Source organism: Argentina anserina, chromosome 1 (genome assembly GCF_933775445.1).
Source record: "Argentina anserina chromosome 1, drPotAnse1.1, whole genome shotgun sequence".
Taxonomy (NCBI): domain Eukaryota; kingdom Viridiplantae; phylum Streptophyta; class Magnoliopsida; order Rosales; family Rosaceae; genus Argentina; species Argentina anserina.
The window spans coordinates 23940319-23964172 of NC_065872.1; the positions used below are offsets into that span (position 1 = coordinate 23940319).

The following is a 23854-nucleotide window of genomic DNA, read 5'->3' on the forward strand; positions in this document are numbered from 1 at the left end:
ATAAAGACTTGCTATAAGTGAATGTGGAGTGGAATGACTTCATCACATGTAGTAATAACCGTGTGTATGTTCCCTCTTGCACTTGGTGGATACTTGGCTTTTGGAAGCAAGGTGAGAGGAATTTTTCTAAGTTTTCATATATTATATATGATATATACATGTTCCCAGTAAATGTTAGCATCTGGTCACATATTTGAATCATATATTTTGCAGATACCTTTCGCAAATATAGAACTGGTGAAAGCTGTTTCTCATTTCCATACACAAAACATCTCACAATTTGTTGTGGGACTACTTTGCATACTGGTACTGATAAACTGCTTAACTACATTCCAAATCTATGCCATGATAGTTTTTGACAACATGGAGTTGAAGTACAGCACTAGGAAGAAACAACTCTGCTTGAGATACTATAGTACTACTTGAATATACTGGGAACATTGTAGATGAATTACAGATTGGGGAAGTCTGATCTTAACTTTTTTTACACATGTGAACTCTTAACTATTCTGGTATATCTGAAACCTTTATCTCATCATATCTATCACTCTTATGTTATTGTCTTTGCTTTTGAATTGATATGTAATCTCACGCTCTGTCAAAAACCAATCAAGTATTATCTTTATCTCATGTTCTTGTAGTAAAGTTTTTAAGTTTCAATTAATCTCAGTTGTTGGAAGTCATAGAAATTTAGAATGGATCTTTGTCGTAAGTATTGTGTGAGGAGGAAGAAAAAATAGAGAAAATGAAAACATTACTGGTTGCACATTTTAAATTTAGTTGATCGTGAGTTGACGATGAGGCCAATAGAATTTAATGAAGATGAGGTTAGAACTGTTGAACTTACTAATGAGTGGACTGCATTTATGATCGATTGGTTTAACCTACTAAAGAGTTTGGGCTTTCTTTAAAGTCTAAAATTAATAACTAATTTGAACTTCCATTAGTGAATACTTCAGTGATCGACAACATAAATGAAGAATATGATCGATCAACACCAGCCGATGTAATTGGTATATATTTTTAGTTACCTTGTACAAATTTCATTAATTTTGGACATCGTTTGACCATAAAATTTGAGAGTTAACACAAAAACGCGTGTTTTTACTAAACGGAAACCCTTTGACCGGAGCCGTCCGATTTTTTTTTAATTCAACTGCACATTCTCACCCGGTAATATTACGTGGTTGAAACATGTAAGCCACATTCAGCCACCAGCCCCCGGTAATAGGTCTACTCATAGGGCCTATTGATAGCGTTTTCCGTTGATTGAACAAACCAACGGTGAAACAAGCCCGAAATTCGATATTATTTTTTACCATATGCGTAATTATATGCGACGATTGCATCATGCGGCGTCAATTGGGAATAAGACGTTTCCTCTATAGAGTGGCTTCATAATATTAGAAGTGTAACTCAAATGTAATTTAAAAGTTATATTATATTAGTGGTCATTTCGGTGATCGAAAACCTAAGTGAAGAATATGGTTAATCGACACCAGCCGATATAATTGGTATATAGTTTTAATTACCATGTAAAAATTTCATCCAATTTGGACCTCGTTTGACCGTCAGAATCTCTGATAAACCAAAAACACCACTAATACGCCATAAGTGATGACATATTTACGGGATGCGAACGCTGAAAACCGTTTGCATATATGAAATTACCTAATTTTTGACACCGACCGTGCACGGTCGAATCGAGGAAACTCATTTGACAAAGTCTCAGTCAATGGAGTTTTAATATGTAAAAATGCCTCTTTTTTGGTTGACTGTAGGTACGGACGGTCAAACTATGTCCAAAACGGACGAAATTTTTATGGGGTCCCTAAATATATATATTAATCACATCTGTTAGTGTCGATTAACTATATTCCGAACTAGAGTTGTCGATCGTCAAAGTGTCCACTAATGTATCATCAACTTTATATTAGGTTTAAAATAAAACTATCGCATTATGAAGCAACTATATGAAGCAAACTTCTCGATATCAATTGACACTAGCCGATGTGATCAATATATATATTTAGTGATCTTGTAAAAATTTCATCCAATTTGGACCTCGTTTGACAATCAGAATTTCTGATAAACCGAAAACACCACTAATATGCCATAAGGGACGACCTATTTTCGGGATGCGAACGTCGAAAGTCGTTTGCATATATGAAATTACCTAATTTTTATCAATGAGTGTGTGCGGTCGAATTGAGAAAACTCATTTGGCAAGGCCCTGGTAACGGGGTTTAAATATGTGAAAACACCTTTTTTTTGTTGACCGAAAATACGGACGGTCAAACAAGGTCCGAATTGGATGAAATTTTTATGGGGTCCCTAAATATATATACTGATCACATCGGCTGGTGTCGATCGATTATATTCCAAACTGGAGTTGTCGATCGCCGAAGTGTGTCTTAATGTATCATAACATTTATATTAGGTTTTAAAATAAAACTATCGCATTATGAACGAATATCTGAATGAAAATTCTCGAGATTGATTGACACTAGCTGATGTGATCAATATATATACCTAGGGACCCTGTACAAATTACACAGAATTCGGACCTCGTTTGATCGTAGAAATTTTCAGTTGACCGAAAACACAACTAATACGCAATAAGGGATGACCTATTTCCGGGATGCGAACGCCAAAAACCGTTTGCATATCTGAATCAGCTAATTTTTATCACCGAGCGTCTGCGGTCGAACCGAGAAAACCCATAAGGCCCTGGTCAATGAGGTTTTAATATGTGAAAACACCTCTTTTTTGGTTGATCAGAAATATGGACGGTCAAACGAGGTCCGAATTGGATGAAAATTTTACGGTGTCCCTAAATATATATACCGATAACATTGGATGGTGTCGAACGATTGTATTCCAAACTGGAGTGGTCGATCGCTGAAGTGTCACTTAATGTATCATAATCTTTATATTAGGTTTAAAATAAAACTATCACATTATGAAACGACTATGAATGAAACTTCTCGGGATCGATCGATACCAGTTGATGTGATCGATATATATCTAGTGACCATGTAAAAATTACATCAAATTTGGACCTCTTAACCGTCAGAATTTCCAGTATACCAAAAATACCACTAATATGCCCTAAGGGAGGACCCATTACCTAGATGCGAATACCAAAAACCGTTTACATATCTAAAATCACCACTTAGTGTGTGCAGTCGAATCGAGAAAAGTCATTTGACAATGTCTCGGTGAATGAGGTTTTAATATGTGAAAACACCTTCTTTTTTTTTACCGTCGGTATAGACGGTCAAACCATGTCCAAAACAGACGAAATTTTTACGAGGTCCCTAAATATATATACATATCACATCGACTGGTGTCAATCGACCATATTCCGAACTGGAATTGTCGATCACCGAAGTGTTCATTAATGTATCATAACCTTTATATTAGGTTTAAAATAAAATTATCGCACTATGAAGCAACTATATGAAGGAGACTTCTCAGAAGTAATCAACACCAGCCGATGTGATCATTACTTATATTTAGGTACCCTGTAAAAATTTCATCCGATTCAGATCTTATTTGACCGTTAATTTGTCCGGTCAACAAAAAACACTATTAATATGCTCTATGGGTAGAGCTAATTTTAGGGGCCGATGACCGAATGGAGCTTATATGTTCTCAATCATGTAATTACCAAGAGAGGATGTGCGGTTAAATTAAAAAAAGGAATTTCGAATAGTTCCGGTCAAAGGTTTTCCGTTTAATAAAAACATGTATTTTTCTGTTGACTCATAAATTTTACGGTCAAACGGTGTCTAAAATTAACGAAATTTTTACATAATACCATAATAAGTATACATATTACATCGACTGATGTCGATCGACCATATTCTTAACTTAGTACATGTGCGTCCAGGTGCATGGGAAAAAAATCAATTAAAAAAATATAATCAGAAATCTAATTATAAATATTAACCATTCTTTGAAAAATTAAATCAACCCAAAACACAAACTGAGGCCCAAAATAGCCAAACCCAAACCAAATGCATAACTCAATCCCAAACCCAATATCCCAAACTTTTCTCTCTGCACCCGACCTCATCTTCGGTTCTGCACCGGACCTCCCCTGCTTAAGACCTCGCCGCCTAGTTTTTCGATTGCTGCACACTTCTCATACATGCAAAATCAAAGGCTGCATAAAATAATATGCAGAAGAGTGGGAGTGTTTACATGCAGTCCCTCCTGCTCCTGGGCTACTGCTTCAGTGCTACTGGTGGCTACTAGCTAGCACTCCTTCCCAATTGTCTTCCCTGAGAAAAAACAGAAACGCCTCAAGATCAAGTCTTTCAAGACTCCCACTACTCCTTCCTCTGTTGATGAAAACTCTGATTTGTTGGAAAGTTAGTTTTGAACAAGAGTAAGAACCACCCTTGTTAATCCCACTTCTATTGATGCACAAGCGCACATCAACATTCCCGCAGCCGCAACTCATCGGCAAAATCGAAGACCCAATTCATCTAACCCCTGCGACTCCTCCTCAAGACAAATTAAATAAAGCACAAGCTGTGAAATCTAGAGAGACATAAAAGATAGAGAGAGACTCCCTCACCCTCGTCGTTGACATGGAACACGACCCATAGTTGCTCTCCTCGTCGATATCAAAATTCACCTCCACCAAAATCAGAGCTCTGAATCGAATCGGGAGCTAGGGTTTGGGAATTGAGATATTGAGGCAGAGCTGGGCTGAGAATATGGTGGTCAGTGGCTTCGATTTTGAGGTTGAATTCGATGGAGGGTGCCACGGTGGTGAGGCTGCGGCGGCACCGGAGCGGAGGACTGTCTGGGAAGTGGAGTGTTAGGATGACCCAGAGATTTTTTCATGGAATCAGTCTAGGCTTCGTCGTCGTTCATGGAATCTTGATTTTCATCTACCCAGAGAGAGATTAAGGTGGAGTGTTGTCCCAATTGACAAACTATCAATCCCACGCGCAGAACAGCAAACCCGATTCTTACTTATTTTTACTGAACCAATCACTAAATGCCACGGCCGTGGAGGGAATAAGTTTCGGCGTGGAATCCTATCCCTTTTTCAATTTCATTTAAGAAGATCGAGCTATGTGATCTCAAGCCTCATCTAGGTCTTGAAGAGTGGACAAATTCCTTTTCTTAAAGGGCGATAAGGGTTCAAATTAGTCGAAGAAAACAAGTCGTTTACTTGGAAAATATTTCGTCAACTGTTTGCCAAATAATGTATAGATCGAACAATCTAGAAACATATTTTTCTGTGCTACGAGAGGATTACGTCATTAACATACTACCAAACCTATCAAAACTCTGTCATATGAAAGTTTGTTAAATTGTTATCATATTACATCATAAAATAAAGGTACGTAAATCATAAGTTTACAACAAACACCGGCTTGTTTTTTTATAATAAGTGCTTCTAATAGGAGAAAGAATGAGACCAAACGGTGCTTTGGTCACATTCGAAATGGGCATGGAACTCAGATCCTGGAAATAGAATTCACGAAACAACAAAACAAAAGCATCATTTTCATCGATTGCCAAGAAAAGAGAAAGAGAGAGACTACAAGGAAGGAATCAAGGGGAGGGTCGTCGTCGTCGCTGGAGATTGAGGAGGAGGAGGAGGCGATGGAGTTGAAGGAATGGGAAGCAGAAGATGAGGTGCAGAACTTGGTCGCTACTCAATATCTTAGGGATTGCAAGCTATGTATCTCAGGATTACAAGCTAGGATTTTATCAAAAAGAAATCGTTATGCTAGAGTTGGCTCTAGCGGTTGAAATCTATGGCGTTGGCCACAAAAATCCTCTTTCCTTTGGTTACCGTCGGGCTACTGGGATATCTATGCTTTTTCCTCTCTCCGAATCTTCTGACGGCCTACTTTGTGGTGGTCTTGCCATTGGCCGACGAGTGGGCTACTTGAGATTGACGATGACGCTACTTAATAAATTTTTTTATTGAATGATCAAGAGATAAAAATGTAAATAACAAATTTATAATATAAAGAAAATTTCTATTTTGCAGGTAACTTCTAAACTACTATGTAAAAAGTGGGAAGTTATTCACACTCGATCCGTGTGTTGATGGCTAGTTAAAATAGTAAATATTGTGACAATCCGTCGCCAAATATCATCCCAAAAAGGGTGTTGGAGGCCTTGAGAAAACAAAATTCCCGTCAATATATATATATATATATATTTTTTTTTTTACATTTTAGTATGAAAAATGGGGCCTAAAATCATTTGAAGTCAAGAGTCATTGTACATCAAGCAGAAGGGCACATGAGCTATCTTGACTTGAAAAGTCTACGCAAAAGGGGAGATGCATGACTAAGAGCATCTTCAATAGCTTATGTAAAATTTCTTTATTATAAAAGATGAAATCACAAAATCTCAATAAAAAAATCACAACTCTAACAACTCTTCTATATTATTCGACAAAATTAAATGCATTCCTGCATAATTTAACGAATATCTAAATTTTTTATATATTTGTTTAAATTAAAGAATATTAATATTTGACTTTATTAACGTTTTTCCTTTTTAGGAAGAATAATAGAGAGTTGTAAAGTTAAGTAATACAATTTAGAGATTGTTTTCAAATTTATAGAGATTTTAAAAATTCTACAAATATAGAGTTTTTATTTATCTTTCATCCCATTTTTTCTATTATAGAGAATAGTTTAGATAGGCGGTTAGAGCTAAATTCTTAAAACTTTCCTCTATAATAGAGATTATTGATAATTTCTATTTGAGATGCTCTATTAACTGCGCCTTTAGTCTTTATGTAGAAACTACATCATCTACGCAAAATGATTAGAGATTCGACGTCCGTAATAAATTCTATAATTTAATCTAATTAATACAAGATACACATTGAGAAATATAGAAATAGAATCTCCTTAAACAATAAAAAATAGGGTTAATTAGCAGTGTAAAAGAAAAGGAAAACAGGATTAACGGGTGGGAGCAAAAGGACAAAAAAAGGAGAGTGGAAGAGAAAAGAGTGGGATGCGTCCAGATTCATCGGCAGCCCCCCAAAAAACATGGCTTGAAAAAAGGCATTTCCAATTACAGATTCCTTTTTTATATTTCTTCTTCTTCTTCTTCTTCTTTTTCCTTCGTTCCTTGGACTCCAATTCAACAAACGGCCCTCGAATCAAGTCTCAGGTAAAACACCACACCTGGGTTTTCTTTTTCGACAAGTCCTTTCATCATGTGGCTGCTGCATTTTTCAATACTTGGCTTTGCATTGCATTGTGGTCTATGAACTGTAAATGTTGAATGTACGATTACATTCGTTGTTGGGTCTGTTCTCAAATGTTAATCTATGTTTGTGAACAGAATGTCCACTGCGATCAACTCAACGAATATATTTTGGCAAGAATATCTTGTTGGGAAAGCTGAAAGGCAGAAACTACTCAACCAAAAGGGCTGTGTCATATGGATTACGGGTCTCAGCGGATCAGGTTCTTTTTTTGTTTTTTATAATAACACCCTTGCATAGCTGCATTTTCCTTTTTGTTTCTTTGTTTGTTATGGAACCATGTCTGAACTAATTGAACTTGCATACGAAAATCAATGCACATCCTGGTGATGGGTCTTGAATGCTTTTTCCCTGAGAAAATAGCTCTGCGGAATGTGTGGAATTGAGCCTTTATGGTTAAGTTACGAAATGAAAAACATTTGTATGTTCATTTAGATTTGTTCGTTGCACAGTTATTTGATGGAAGGAAATGACTGAACATCTGAATCTGCAAAAGGAGCTGATTAAGAATCTTAAAATGATACCTTGTCAGCAGCTCATCTCTGTTGTGGTTCTCTGATACGCTCTATGTTTTATAGTATATTGAAACGTATATCTGTAAAAGCTTTACTGCTATGTTCATTCTTTTTGCTTGAAAATGGATTAATAGTGAAGAGAGAGATTAATGTAGGACAAAAGAGGCAGGTAAAGGAAAGAAATTTGATGTCCTAAGTCACTGCTATCCAGTTTTCCACCATAAGAAATCTATCTTGGTTTATTAAAGAAAAAAAAAGGTATTTCAACAAATAGTATGACATCAAACCACCTGGTATTTTGGCTCAACCAAACGAGCTCGCATTTAGATGCAATCCAGAAATTACGGGAAATTACTTCTTTTGTTCTGCACTCTTTTTTCTGTTGAAAGAGGCGAAAATGGGATGGAAGAATGGATATTCAAAACCTAGCCTTTCAGTGCTTGCATAAATTATCACTGTATAGCTACAAACCCCCACCATTCTTTGCTAAGGTTAAAAGTTTTGAAAATAATATCATGCTTATAGGGTAATTGGTACATAAATCATTGAAAGACAGAAGAATTCAGAAGAAGATAATTCATGACACAGCTACAGGTGTACATCTTAAATGGTTTTGATAGAAAAACTAGATAATTTTTTTTGGTCTTAAACAATTTAATTGTCTGTTCTCTTCCTTCTTTTTTATTGTCCTCTCCTGAATGAAACGGAAAACAAATACATTTAGAATGGGCTCTAGAGGAAATTAGATGAAAAATACTTTAACAAAGACCATCCTACATTTTAGTGATCGTAGAATTTGTACTATTTTTCCAATCATATTGAGGGGGACTAGCTAGTGTGGAGCTGAATACTTTGCTTGGCTTTGCGTTTTACTAGTACAGTTGTAATTCTACCTACAGCATCAACTGGGTTGCTTCACTTGCTTGTATACAGTATCATAACTCAAAGTCCAGCTGGTGCTACTTATCCAGTGACTATATTCGTTATTTTCTCTAGCTTATTACGTAATGAATTATGGAAAACTTGTATGAGTGGGCTTTCAGCAAATCCTGTATGTGTTAAGCATATGATTTACTCCAGCCACTCTGTAGCCTTTCTAATATGCCTTTTTGGACTCTTGATTGGAAACAGGGAAAAGTACACTAGCATGCTCACTAAGTAGAGAACTGCATTCAAGGGGAAAGCTGTCATATATCCTTGATGGTGATAACCTTCGTCATGGTCTCAACAAGGATCTTGGTTTCAAAGCAGAAGACCGGACTGAAAATATTCGCAGAGTTGGTAAGTATCTCAGGAAACATGGATTAACTTCAGTTAATATCATTTTATCAGGCCTAAGGCTCTCAGTGACAGTACATGTTGGCCACTCTTAGCATATCCATGTATCCAACTTCCATTTTATGCATTGGGGGTGGGGTGAGAGTGAATGTGACTCCTATTCTTGCATGCTTTGTTAGATTGGAGTTTCAGCTTTTGAGTTGGTGTTTCTGGTGTGACCTTATGTTCATGTTGTGTATGTTTTTGAGCCTAAACATACAGCTACCGCCATCAATAATTAGTTTCTGAGCCTTCTCCCCACAACGAACTAGCATCTGAAAAATGGAAGTTCGACGCCAATCCTCTTCTTCCACTTTTGGGGCTGCTAAGATGCGCCTGACGACTGAGCAAAGTGATGTGTCTAAGCCCTCTTTCTCGAGATCATCTGCATCATATTCCCCATAGTCAAAATCAGTATATGCTGCCTGCCCCTCTGCCTCTTCCTCTTGCTCAACCCCAATATGCAGATTTTTCTTTGGGCATTGATATCCCATGTGACCTGTTAACCCACACTTGAAGCAGATTGTAGCCTTTGAAGAAGAAGGCTTGGAATCTTGTGTTCGATTGAACGATGGAGCTCCAGACCGTGCTTTACCAACGGCTTCAAATGGTTTCTTTTGAACTGTTTCATTACCCTGACCTCCAAATTTCTTTTGTGTGGTGTACCCCAAATATTCTTCCAAGTCCAAATCGACTTGAAAAGCATGTTCGAGACTGTACACTGGTTGGCGAATCATCTCCCTCTTTATGTCAGGTCTCAAACCAGCTTTGAACATTGCAAGAGCTTGTTTTGGGTCTTCTACAATTTGACTCCTTGTCTTTAATTCATCAAACTTCTGCATAAACTCGGACACTGACATGTTAACTTGCCAGAGAGCAGTGAGCTGATCGCACAGTTTGTCCAGATAATTAGATGGCATGTACTTCTCTCGTAATTTGGCCTTCATCTCTTCCCATGAACTGATTGGTGGCTGTCCCAATCTCCTAATATCACCTTCAACACCAGCCCACCATACTTTTGCTAAGAGTACCAGTTTCATCTTAGCAAATCTCACTCGGCGCTCATCTTCCATGTCATACCAGTCAAAATACTCTTCAATTCGAGCAAGCCAATCTGAAAACACAGTGGGATCAGTTTTTCCCTCAAAATCGGGTACTTCAATCTTAACTTTCTTCGTGATATCTCCAGCAGTATCCACCTTGTTATGGGAACTACTGTTTGCAAGGAAGTCCTTAACCCAATCCCCTAAGGATTGCTTACTTTGAGACTGCTCGTCCTGGTCATTAGAACTATTTTCTTCAGCAGTTTCTTCTTCTACGTTATCTGTCGTGTCACTTGTGGAAGCTTTCCCACGATTTTCAATTTTTTTGACCCGAGTGTCTAGGGATTCAAGTTACTCCAGAATCCTTATTAACAAAGCATCTCGCTGGGTTTCAGTCAAGCGACCCCTAAAGTTTTTCCCTGGTCTTGTAGCCATCGGATCAACCTGGCTCTGGTACCAAAATGATGCAGAACAAATAACGAGAACTGTAGGCTAAGGATTGTTTAAAACACTCATAGGCTAAGAAGGAATTAAAGGTGAGAATTCAAGACCAGAACAAGACTACTGGAATCACACCAGTAGAACTCTAGGCATCACACCCAGAAATTAGGCTGCGTCACACAGGCCTGGAAGGAAGTAAAAAAGCTTTCAATTTTTTATAAACAAATTCTGCCTGCAAAAGGCTTCTATATATAGAGAAGCTTAAACCCTATAACCACTAGGAAAAAGTAAAACATAAATTACCTAATAATAAAACAAAACCTAATAAGAAAGAAATCATAAAACTTTCTAAAACTCAAAAAATCCTTGCTGAAACCAAATCAAGCAAGTTCCCATGTAGACAGACCATCGCCTATAGAATGCTAGATCAAGGCCTGAGCTTTGGAACCTTCTTTACCACGTCTCTTATAAAACTTTAATGGTTTCTGCCATGTAGATCCTCTATCAGTTTTGATCACGTAAAGATTTTGCAGAACTAACATGTATCATGTGGCCTGCAGCCTAAGACTGTAATTTTCTTTTAGAGTGGGGAGATTGTTCTACTTCACAATTACATGAGTTATCCTTGATTCCGTTAAGTTTAACTGTTAAGATTTAAATTGTAGGGGAGGTAGCGAAACTGTTTGCAGACGCAGGATTGCTCTGCATTGCAAGTCTGATATCCCCATATAGGAAAGATCGTGATGCTTGTCGGGCAATGCTACCAGATGCAAATTTCATTGAGGCAAGATGCAAGACTTGCAAGACTCTTTTTGTGGCTGTTATTGTTATATACTGGTAAATATTTTCAAACTTTTTAATGAAGAAGGATATTCATTTTACCTGCATGATGACAGGTTTTCATGAACATGCCCCTCGAGTTATGCGAGTCAAGGGATGCAAAAGGACTTTACAAGCTTGCACGTGAGGGAAAGATTAAAGGTGTGCTTTTGAAACATATACTAATTCCTAAATTTGTACACGGATTATATATCAGGAGCCACACGGGTTTAAATCTGAAAGAAAAAAATAAAGAGAAAGAAATCCATCTCTAGAGACTTACAAGGCGACAACCTTGACATCGTTTATTAGTTTCATGTGTTATGCATCTGAGTACAAAGGATATTAAGCTTGTTTAGAGAATTGTATTACATATAACACCCCTTATGATATTTTAGTTACATCTAGGACTTGACCTGTTATTTCCGAAGATAGGTCAACTCTTTGCATATATTATATGAAATTGCAGTAAACTTGAAAATCTCGTTTCTTAAGTTGCAGCCTACTTGTAGTAGAAGATAACTAGAAAGCATCAATAAAAAGCTGAAAATTTTCATGTGTTGTTCATGGACTCATGGTTCTTCTCAAATTATGGGTATGCTATTTCAAACTTGTATTTTGAAAGAAAAAGTAGACAGCTATGTCGTGTTTAGCAAATGCGAAAGAGTCTTGTTGTTAGCAAACATAAATACCAATCCACTCTAATTGCATTCGGTATCTTTTTTCCCCCTCTGCCATCTAGTTCTCATATAACTTGTTCTAATTGCAGGTTTTACTGGAATAGATGATCCATATGAAGAACCACTGAACTGTGAGGTATGTTTCTGTTGATGTATAAAAGGCAATTGTACATTGGTGGTGCAGGGATCTTCTCTGGGACCTTAGACATATGTTGGAGTCTGTGACATAACAAAATCGTTAGCTTGCTGATGAATGACTCTTATGTTGTCAGATAGAAATAAAGCAGAATGATGGAGTTTGTCCCGTGCCTGCAGCCCTCGCAGACCAGGTAGTGACATACTTGGAGGAGAAAGGCTTTCTTCAAGTTGAGTGATTCATCTTTCTCCAACTGCCTTCATCTCTATTGAAAGCAGTTCTTCCATATACATGGTATCTTCCAAAACATAATCGGTTGGATTGACCCTGCTTTCGAACCACCCGACTTCTTTTGGTGGGCTAGTGGGGTACTAATAGCTAGGAGTGAGTACATCATTTCGTTAATGTCTTTTTTCTCTTTTATGATGATTTATAGGGGAAGAGATTTCAAGTTCAACAGTGAAAGTAACATTGTAGATTCTATTCACTGAAACAACATCAAAGGTCTGATGACTTTAATGTTGTACCGAAATTGAAATCGAATATCAATTTAATATAACGTTCTATACCAAATAGTTTCTTAATGTTGTGAATGACCAACTCTTCTATGTAATTAGTTGTAGCTTTAGTGTTGAACTTGAGCAGAACCAACGGAAGCATTTCAGCTAATTTGATGCGCGAACCCTTGTTTAGTTGGGTGTCCTCCCAACCTTATGTTTGAAACCCAAACCGGTTAAAGTGACCAAACTTTGTACATAAAACCTAAATCCGGTGTTACATCATTACCACTCAACAACATATCTCGTAGAGTGCTGCACTGATGCAGTCTCTATTTGATTAAAAAATGCGGTGACATAATAGAGAGAGAGATTGAATACATATGTTACACGAATAATGTTTAACAGTACATATTGTGGCCGAACAATAAATCCGACAACACTAAGTACCCTACTAGGTGACTATAATAATAAAATAAAGAATGTTTATGGAGATGAGGCCATAGAGTTAAGCTGAATGTAGGGCCAAAATAGAGGAGGGAGGACTGAGGGAGGCAGTAGCAAATGGTGACGCAGCTCCTGGTGGGATGCATACCCATCAGAGCTCGGTGGGTTACGACGGCGTCTTATTCGGCCCACCAGAATCAGAATCAGAGTCACTACGGTGTTCTGGGCGTTACACGCTACGCCACATCCGCCGATATCAAGAGGCCACCTCGCTCGTAAGGTATCTATTTCTGACACCCAATTCTTTGGTCTGATATGATTCTGTGACGATTTGATAAGATTTATTGTTGCCTCTGTCAGTATCATCCTGATGTTTGCAAGGACTCTCAAGCCGGACAAGTATTCTTGAACATCCGTCAAGCATATGAGGCCAGTGCCTTTTCTCTCTTATGTGATCTATGCTAATGTGAACTGTTTGTTATCCAATTGATTCAAAGTCCCTAACTATGAGTAAAGCACATATGTGAAGTGAAACCCAGAAAGCTGTCAACACCAAACAGTTTCCATGGCCTGGAAACAAGTTCCAAGTACAATTGTAGTAAAACTAGTAATGAACCAAGAAAACAACTTCCACCCTATGTTGCACGGACACGAGAAAATGGTCGCGTATCGCGTGTCAGACACGGACACGCGTATTTGACACGCGGACACGCGCAAATACGCTAGGACACGCGTGTCTAATTTTGGACACGCGGTGGACACATGAGTGTCCGAGTTGGACACGTGCGTGTCTGGACTAGACACGAAAATAACAAAGACACGCAGGGGTATAATTGAGATTTAACATAAAAACCCAAAAAAAGGGAGTACTTCCAGCCTTCACAGCCGCATTCGTATGAAAAGGATCTTCATCAAAGACGCAGAGGAAAGGGGGCGGGGTCGCCATCGCCGAGGTGCTCACCTCTTTTCTGAGCCGAGTTGCCATCGCCGAGGTATGTTCCTTTTCTCTTCTTGCTTCCTTTCTTCTTTTTCCGCCTAGATTCCTTCACACTCCTTTTCTTATCTTTCTCAACCTTCTGTTTATCATCCACTGATTTCTTCCATCCAGATTCCCTATCCAAAAACGAATGCTCTTTTCTCTCATAATGCCTACTATCATCATTCCACGATTTTCCTTTTGGGTGTTTGTTAACTTGGGTACTTATCTGATTACTTGCTTGATGAAACATTTCTGAAGTTATCTTTGTTAAATTCAGGGTCCGAAGAAGCTGTACGGAAATTGAACTGGCCGACAAGGCGGAAAATATGTGTTGGTATTGCAAGGGGTCTTGCGTTCTTGCACGATGGAACCTTGAAAATCGTTCATAGAGATATCAAAACAACCAACATATTGCTCGATAGTGACCTCAATGCTAAAATAGCTGACTTTGGTTTGGCTAAGCTGGACGAAGAGGAGCATACCCATATCAGCACCAGAGTTGCTGGAACTATGTAAGCACCCTTTCATTCACTGAGTTTGTTTTTTCGGTTTCTTGTTTAGCATAAGGGTCTTTGTTGGTCGATTAATTTTTTGTATTTGACAATTTAACTACATCATTAGCAATCTTGCATTGCATATATAGTGACCACATATTCTGGTACCTTAAATTTGTTTGATAACCATATGAAGTCAACAAGGAGTCACAGTATGGTTGTTATTGTGCAGAGGATACATGGCTCCAGAGTATGCTCATCTTCTTTTTATTTATCATGTGTTTTGATTATGAAACTTTGTTTGAATGTGGATTGACTAAGTTTTAATTTTAGAAACTATATTTTTAATATAAAAATTAATTAACGTGTCTACCACGTGTCCAAGTCGGACACTTGAGATTTTGACGTGTCCGCGTATCGTATCGTGTCGAATACGGACACACGTGTCCGTATCCGTGCAACATTGCTTCCACCCCATATATAGGGAATAAGTGCAGTGGACACGATCACTCTAATGCCATTGAGAACATCTTACGAATGCGAGTTTTGTTTCTCTCAATAAGGTTGAGAACATGTTAGGATTTTCCTGGAAGTTTAGGAAACGTGAGTCTAAGTAATCATGGCCAGTAAGTTATGAATTTCCGTGTATTTATGATTGTGAATTCTAACATGAACTTGGTGATGACTCATGCATCGCATTTCCCGATTTAAGTAGACACCAATCACGCAATGACTTAGCACCTCTACATGTTTTGTACTGATAAACAGATACTATCTAATGAAGGAACCAGGACTCAGTATGACCAAGAACTTAAATTTCAGAAAGAGACTGGTAGACAATATAGAGGACGGCAGAACTACAGTCCTGATTTCAAAGATGGTGTAAGGATCTATAAGTGGGCTGAGGTGAGACAGAAGATGAAACGTGAGCAACAGTGGGAATATTATAATGTAAATGAAGAGGCATCGTATGGTAAATCAGACGAAGCATCTGAAGGAGAGCCATTCCAAGAGAGAGGTTCCTTCAGCGAAGTGCTTAGATCCGCCTTTGTATCTCTGTTTTTATTGCAGACCGTCGGATCCCTTTTATCTCTCACTTTTAGTAGTCTGATGGCCTTGTTTGACAAGAAGTTGGATGCTGGGTAAAAGATTGGTTATGTCATTGCATGGATTTTGGGTGGAAGGGGCGGTATCTTGCTCACTATGTGTTTATCTTTTGCAAGTTGGGTTTGTGGAAAAACCAGCAGCAGTATGGTTGCTCTGGTGGTGGTAGCCATGTGGGTTGGCTCCAATCTTGCGAGAGTTGCACCAATTCCTCAAGGTGCTCTTCTTACGCTCCTCTACATGTCCATCAAGCTACAAGGTGATTTGAATTAAAATCATTTCGGTTGCTTCATCTCCAATGTAATTATTCTACAGATATTCTTCTCCCCATCATCTCTGTTTTTGTTTTGTTTTGCCGAAAGCGAAAAAATTGTACAGAAAGTTTATGAATGTTTGTTGTACGATAGCATCATGTGACCTGGTTCTTTTTTCTTGAGGAAAATGGGGAAATTCATGCTCTTTGAGATCAGGCATATCAAATGGACTATTGTTGCTTAATCTCTGTTCATTTGCATACTTGTCATGCCTTAAGAAATAGTGACAGCCAAAGTTCGTATGCGGTAGCTTCCAAGATTACAAGTGACATGGTTGAACTATCTGCGAGACGAAAACACGACAATGCATGTAGTTTTTCATTAGAAATCAGAACATTTGACTGATAGGTATCACTGGTTTTGATCGGCCTTGGTATGGAAAAAATGAAACGGCAAGTCCGAATGATATAAACACACCTTCTATGGTCGGTGGTGTTAGTGTAGAATGAAAAATTAGGTCATGAAACACAATAGCAATAATAATAATAATAATAATAAAAAAGGAAGGAAATCCTTTTGATTATTACAAGGCCACATTTGCATGATCCATGTCCTTCCCTTTCCCACCCAATACCTCATCATTTCCTTCTTTATTCTTTATGTTAATACGGGGTCTCCGAAATAAAATAAATTATGGCCATTTTTTTTTGACAATGAATAAATTATGGCCATTGAACATTCAAATTCCCAAAAAAAGAAAAAGAAAAAGAAAAAGAAAAAAAATCTGAAGATTCATTCTCTCTGTCTCTGTGTTTGTTTTGATAAGAAGAATGAAAGCGGCGACATAGTCTGTTCACTCATCTCCGGGATCCCAACACAATCCGATCATCGCCGCCTCTCTCCGATCATCTGTGAGTAATCAATCTCTTACTCTCTTTCATCTTCGATCCGATTCTTTAGATTCCTTCTCCTTTCAGATTGCTACAGCTCCATTTTGATCGCCTGCAAATTTATATTCATTGAATTTGGATTTCAAAGTGTGTGTATTATTGTGGTGAAGGTAGAGAGAGAGAGAGAGAGAGAGTACGAGTGTGTGAAAATTGCATGGGGTGAGAATGCCTGAGTTGCGAAGCGGAGTGCGCAGATCAAAGCGGCTTGATGACCTTCAGCCTTCCTCACAGCAACCTCCCATTCCTCAGAGCAAACCTCGAAGACGAGCTGCTGGTCGAGGTGCTGCTAATGCTGTAGCTAAAGGACCTTCTTCCAGGCCTACTGCCAGAGGCCGCCCTGCCGCCGCTGTTAGGTTGATTGATTTGGACCCTGAGCAGCCAGCTGCCGATCCTGTTTATAATCGTCTCCAAGTTGTTGCTGATAAAGACATTGCTATGGAGGGCGGTGCCAGCGCTGACAAGGCCTTGCCGGTTGAAGACGATGTAGGGGGAGCTCCTGTTCCTGATAGGGTATATTGCCTCGACTTGTACTTTTGTCTGTTTCGTGTCTGTCCTTTTTCTTTTTTCTTTTGTGTGTTTTGATCAATCTGCTACGATAAGAGTTATTGCATTCATTAGGGACTGCTAATATTAGAAAAGGGATGTATGCATAACGGTCAGTTACTTAGTTAAAATTACTTATCTGGCTAGTAATGCTACAAAAGTCTATTTTGTTATGAGGATTGCTCAGTTGTTTTTACTCTACCAGTGCTACACAATTTATGTGTTCCGCGTTTGGTTGTTTGATTAAGGTGTGGATAGGAAATGCATAGTGGATTGTCGTCATTGTATGCTTTTGTGTTCGATCAATACAATTCAACCTGGTCTTGTCATTCGTACAAAAGTAAAACTCCTTATGATGTTGGCTCGCAGGTGCAAGTGGGTAACTCCCCCCATTACAAGGTAGAAAGGAAGTTAGGTAAGGGCGGCTTTGGCCAAGTGTATGTTGGCAGAAGAATTAGTGGTGGTACAGATAGGACAGGACCCGATGCAATTGAGGTACGACTCAAAACTCATTTAATATCTATTTAGTATTTAGTTTTCGGCTTCACAAATAGTATTTTTAAGATCCTTTTTACAGGTCGCTTTGAAGTTCGAACACAAAAATAGTAAAGGTTGCAATTATGGCCCTCCTTATGAGTGGCAAGTCTACAAGTAAGTTTATTTATTTGTCTTATATTTTTTTAAGAGAATCTTTAAATTTGTAAACATATCAAATCTTTCGCCTGATTCATTTTTTTGTTTCCTTTTGTTTCCAAATTTTATCAAGTACTCTAAATGGATGTTATGGAGTTCCGTGGGTTCATTACAAGGGTCGCCAAGGGGATTTTTACATTCTGGTGAGTTTTAATGTGTTTCTACCATCTGATTGGATTTTCGAACACTATAAGCTGATGGAATATATGTATATTTCAGGTAATGGACATTCTTGGTCCCAGTCTATGGGACGTGTGGAATAATCTTGGTCAAACGTAAGTCTCTCTCTCTCTCCCTCTCTCTAAAGGGTGCACATATCTCTGCCATATCCATCTCACACATCACTATTTCTTCTCTATTCATCAGGATGTCTCCGAATATGGCGGCGTGCATTGCGGTGGAGGCAATATCAATTCTAGAAAAACTTCACTTAAAAGGGTAAGTTTTATTGAAAGCTGTTGTCTCTTCGGTGTAAAATTTTATAACCTACCCAGGTTCCTCTGATGTGCACTACTAATCTAGCAAAAATGTTCTCATCTCAAGCTAGGTTTGTGCATGGAGATGTAAAACCCGAGAATTTCTTACTTGGTCAACCAGGAACGGCGGATGAGAAAAAGTTATATCTTATTGATCTTGGTTTGGGTACGTTGCTTTGTGTTCTTGCCTTGAAACTATGAACTTATGTGATACAGCAAGGGGATTGGAGCCATGTGAAGCAAGTGATATGCTCATAATATATTTTTGATGCTAGTGCAATTTCTCACATTTTTGTTGCAGCATCGAGATGGAAGGAATCAGGATCAGGACAACATGTTGAATATGATCAGAGGCCTGACATATTCAGGTTAGTAATATTAGACTTTTGACTATTTTCTACTCGGTCATTGTTTGGCCATCATTTATTGATATCTCAAGAATACTACTTTCGGCAGGGGAACAATAAGATATGCAAGTGTTCATGCGCATCTAGGCAGGACTGGAAGTCGTAGGGATGATCTTGAGTCATTGGCGTACACATTAATATTTCTCATAAAAGGAAGGTTGCCCTGGCAGGGGTATCAGGTGATGTGTGGTGTTGGTGCTTAATTGCCTCATACCTTTTATTGTGGATGCATATAATGATAATTTTTATTTTCTACTATTGGATTTACAGGGTGATAACAAGAGTTTCCTTGTTTGTAAGAAGAAGATGTCCACATCCCCAGAGTTGATGTGCTGTTTCTGTCCTACCCCATTTAAACTGTTTCTTGAAGCTGTAACAAATATGAAGTTTGATGAAGAGCCAAATTACGCAAAGTTGATTTCCCTTTTTGATAGCTTGATCGAACCATGTGTTCCACTAAGACAAATTAGAATTGATGGAGCTCTTAAGGTGATTTGATTTATCCTCCCACTCTCCCCTCTCCCTGTCTCTCTCTCAAAAGAGAAACGAAAGAACTTGACTCTCTCTCATGTGTCGCTTGTGGGTACTCTACTCTCACATTCGCTATTCAGTGAATAGTATTTAATGTTCATTATGCATTTATAGGTTGGGCAGAAACGAGGAAGAATGGTGCTAAATTTGGAAGATGATGAACAACCAAAGAAGAAAGTCCGATTAGGTAGCCCGGCTACCCAGTGGATTTCGGTGTATAATGCACGTCGTCCAATGAAGCAGAGGTCAGTTATACATTTATTACTGTGCAGCAAAACCGTAATCCACTTTGTTTTATCTTTTCTCTTCCATCGACTTCTTTTTGAAAACCATTTGCACGGGAAGTTGTTGGTTTATGAACTGCAGTTTATAATTTTTTTTTACAAATTTTTTAATCTGGTCCTCACATACTGTTAGTAGAATTCTAAGCCTTGAACATACATTAAAGGAAAACTTGATGCATCAGTCCAGTGGGGTGTGACTGCTATATATCTGGGGAATTGTTCTTGTCAAAATATTGATACAGACCATCCATAGTTATGCAGGGCAGCATTCATATGCATGTCCGGATGAATACCATTCTCTTCGTAAATAAAACTTAATTATTAACTTAAATAATCTTTAACTAGAAGGTGTTATAAAGTTTTGAATATATATGTAATTAATGGTCTGCAACATTTGACATCATATCTTGGTTTTTTTTCCTTGAAAGTATAAATTCATAAGTTTGTTGAGTCACAGACATAATATTTTGTGCATGTTGGGGCAGAATAATTTATGAATCAAAGAAATACAGAAAGTGTGGGGGAAAGATATTAGATTTTAAAGAAATATGGGCTAATATTGGCTTTTTCACTAGATGACATGAAATTAAAAAGAAAAAAACTTGGGTGAGGGCAGCAGCACCCACCGGTCCCTATGTATGTCCGCCAGTGTCTATGATGTATAAATTAAAAGCAGATAGAAGTTGAGTTTCTGAGTTCAACACCCTGGCCTCTTTTTTATTTTGTAATACTGTATTTGTGAATGATTATAAGGATGCTCTAAAGCCCTTTTTTTTGTCATGTATTCTCAGGTAGGTGAGCTATCACCGTAATTTAAATTGATAGACTACAATCCTGTTATTTGCTACATTACTTGAATAAATGTGATTCTTAACCCATCTTAAACATAGCTCTAAATTCCTTTTTCACCAGTTGGGGTAACCCCAAGGGGTTTTAGATGTAAAGACTATCATAATGAATCATAATCAGAAATTATGGGAACAAATTAGAAGACAATAAGATACTTTGTGATGAAATGGACTTGACATAAGTGGCTTATCTTTTTAATTTTACAGTTGTGATCTGGAATGACTAAATGAGCATGTAACTATTTAATGGCATTGCTGTTTGATCAGACACTATCCAATAATAACTGATAACAAGGTCATCTTTTGAGGATTTAAGCATAATAACAAAACCTTCACTTTTCTTATATTTTATTTTTAATCATATTTGCTAGAGAACTAGGGGTCACGCTAGGGTTGAACCTAGGTTAAACCCATGTAGGAATGTGGCTTCATCACTAAGGTGTTATATTTCTTGCCTGGTTTGAGTAACTTTCCCTTGGGACATGTAGATATCACTATAATGTGGCGGACTCAAGGCTGCGGCAACATGTTGACAAGGGTAATGAAGACGGATTGTATATTAGCTCTGTAGCCTCTGCAGCAAATCTGTGGGCTCTAATCATGGATGCTGGGACAGGCTTCTCTTCCCAAGTCTATGAGTTGTCAGCTTTCTTCCTGCACAAGGTGATTTCACCAAGAATTTTCACTCTATCAGCTTCTGAGTAATACTCTCAATCCTAGATATTGATCTCTATAATCACCTTGCTTGGTTCTTGACAGGATTGGATCCTGGAACAATGGGATAAAAATTACTATATCAGTTCAATCGCTGGGGCAAATAATGGGAGTTCCTTGGTTGTTATGTCCAAAGGTTTGTATATAGTAGGGCATTCAATATCGGTATTATCTGCTTACCACATTTATTGTCTTTTTTTTTCTTCTGATTATGCATCTGTTATTCATCTTTGTTTCGTTCATTGGTCTAAAATGATTATATATTGGACAATTGAGGCCGTGTTGTGGTTGTTCTTGATTACCTTTTTCTTCTTGTATTCACATTGTCATTCATTAATATTCGTCTCTATGATGACCTTTTGGTACATCATTCAGTTTCCTAATCTAGCAAGGTTGCTCTTTTGTAGATTGTGTTCTTAAAAGCTTCACATTGTATTAACAATGATGTGAGGCACAGCTAAGCATTTTGTTGTTGTTGTTTCCTTTCTTAAGTAATATGAACTGTATGTACTGTTTTCCTCTACCATAAATTTAATTGGTGTTGTTTTCAGGCACTCCCTACACCCAGCAGTCGTACAAAGTGAGCGAATCTTTTCCTTTCAAGTGGATAAATAAGAAGTGGAAAGAAGGTTTCCATGTAACGTCAATGACAACTGCTGGTAACCGCTGGGGTGTGGTTATGTCCAGAAATGCTGGGTTTTCTGAACAGGTAAGAGTCTGTTGTGTAATGTGAATTCTGTTGCTATAGTGAATTTGGTAAAGATGACAATTTCTGAAGGAGATGAAAAAAAGTAAAGAAAAGTGGAACCTTGGTACCTTTCTGGTTTAACAATAACTAACTCTTCCTCTTGCATTTGATTTGAAAATACAAGGTTGTGGAGCTTGATTTTTTATACCCAAGTGAAGGTATACATAGACGATGGGAGAGTGGTTTTCGGATAACATCTATGGCTGCCACTTCTGATCAAGCAGCCTTCATTTTGAGCATACCAAAACGTAAATTAATGGATGAAACTCAAGAGACTCTGCGTACCTCTGCCTTCCCAAGCAGCCATGTAAAGGTAGATACAATTTATCTTACTTTTGCAACGGTTATTGCTTTTGTTTCCAACTGCATATTAGCTGGTGTTAACATCTGGATTATGCCGGACACAATGACTAAGAAATAATTTTGCTTTTGCAGGAAAAATGGTCCAAAAATCTATATATTGCCTCAATTTGTTTTGGACGGACTGTTTGCTAATTGGGGGTGTCTGACTGTCTGGTTTATACTCGAACAATGTGAATCAAATTTTCATGAGAGCATATTTTATTATCTGAAATTCTGAGTATCTTGATGATAATCGTCTATGTGCAAATTAAAGACCGGTACTCATATTTAGCTTTTAAATACGCTGCCTGACTATCATATCGGGGTATTAGAGAAGAGAAATTTGCCTTGTGAAGAACCCTAGAACTTGGGAGTGTTTTTGGCCCTTTAAGAGAAACTGCCATTTAAACTTATGAGTTATGACAACCAGCACACTGAGCAAAATTAGACCAACCCAGCAATGAATCGCTCCCTAAACGGCTAAACCCCGATGTTCAGAATGCTCTTCTCAGAAGAAAGAAATGTAGGGCTTTAAGCGTTTAGGACACAGTGGTCTTCTTTCTTGCACATCAGCTCTCTCATTATTAGCAGTAGCGAAGTCGTCCCATCAACCTAGAGGCCTTATGTAAAACCGTTAAAGCAGCGAACTTGAGCTTGATATCGAAATCATTCTATACATTCGAGATACTACAACTGTTAAGAACAATGTAGCAGCATTCGACTGATGGCATAGCAGATCTATTGAAGATTGAAGCTTGTTTTGTTCTTGCTTGCATGCATCATGCAGGCGTAGGCAGAGCTGCACGCAGGGCTGCAGGCTCTGCATTTTGCTTGTCGTTTGATGGCCTTGGTATCGTTTCCAGTTTAATGTTGGTGGTCGTTTGCTGTTTGCTCTTGTCGTTGGGAGTGTTCTTCAATGTTCTTCATCAGCATTAAATGCTGGTTTTTGGCTGCAGATTTGCTCTCCGCAAATCTTGTTTTCTTGTTTCTCAATCTTTCCTTTGTTCCTTAATTTCTGGATCCGTAATCAATGTAGCCGTTCTCTCTTGCAGTAGCTTAGGGTAGTTAGCTTGTTAGTCTTTTTCTATGTAGCACGGACACGGACACGAGTGTCCGTATTGGACACGATTCGATACGTAGACACGGCATATAAAATTTTTTTTGGACACGGACACGTGGTGGACACGTCAATTAAAATTATTTTAATATATATATATTTATTAAAAAAATAATTTAAAAATTTGAAAGTATTTAGATGTGTATATATATTAAAGTGTGCATAAATATAACAAAAACTGAATCTGTTGGAATGGTTGAGGATTTGT

At 38.0% G+C, this 23854-nt stretch overlaps 3 protein-coding genes across 4 annotated transcripts; all 3 read left to right on the forward strand.

The window, feature by feature from the left end:
• The first annotated feature begins 7089 nt into the window (after window positions 1-7089).
• Window positions 7090-12771, forward strand: LOC126795242 (adenylyl-sulfate kinase 3). Its single transcript, XM_050522088.1, has 7 exons — window positions 7090-7170; window positions 7345-7469; window positions 8914-9063; window positions 11249-11367; window positions 11480-11564; window positions 12172-12218; window positions 12355-12771. Exons 2-7 carry the CDS (start codon window positions 7346-7348, stop codon window positions 12454-12456), a joined length of 627 nt encoding a protein of 208 aa, XP_050378045.1. The 5' UTR covers window positions 7090-7170; window position 7345; the 3' UTR covers window positions 12457-12771.
• A 477-nt stretch (window positions 12772-13248) lies between these two features.
• On the forward strand, window positions 13249-16205 carry LOC126795253 (uncharacterized). Its single transcript, XM_050522099.1, is given in 4 exon segments — window positions 13249-13428; window positions 13430-13442; window positions 13523-13591; window positions 15404-16205. Coding segments are annotated over 4 exon segments (609 nt in total). The 5' UTR covers window positions 13249-13279; the 3' UTR covers window positions 15782-16205.
• Window positions 16206-16786: 581 nt separating this feature from the next.
• Window positions 16787-22791, forward strand: LOC126795172 (casein kinase 1-like protein HD16). Of its 2 annotated transcripts, none has more exons than XM_050522012.1 (17): window positions 16787-16904; window positions 17054-17453; window positions 17856-17981; window positions 18064-18137; window positions 18253-18322; window positions 18399-18454; window positions 18546-18617; window positions 18727-18821; window positions 18957-19023; window positions 19112-19241; window positions 19333-19551; window positions 19708-19838; window positions 21214-21388; window positions 21485-21575; window positions 21991-22148; window positions 22312-22500; window positions 22623-22791. In XM_050522012.1, the coding sequence occupies exons 2-17, from the start codon at window positions 17109-17111 to the stop codon at window positions 22680-22682; spliced, it is 2058 nt and encodes a 685-aa protein (XP_050377969.1). In that variant the 5' UTR covers window positions 16787-16904; window positions 17054-17108; the 3' UTR covers window positions 22683-22791. The 2 variants fall into 2 exon arrangements, with proteins under 2 accessions (XP_050377969.1, XP_050377977.1); XM_050522020.1 differs by having other exon boundaries at window positions 16838-16904; window positions 17058-17453.
• Window positions 22792-23854: the final 1063 nt, after the last annotated feature.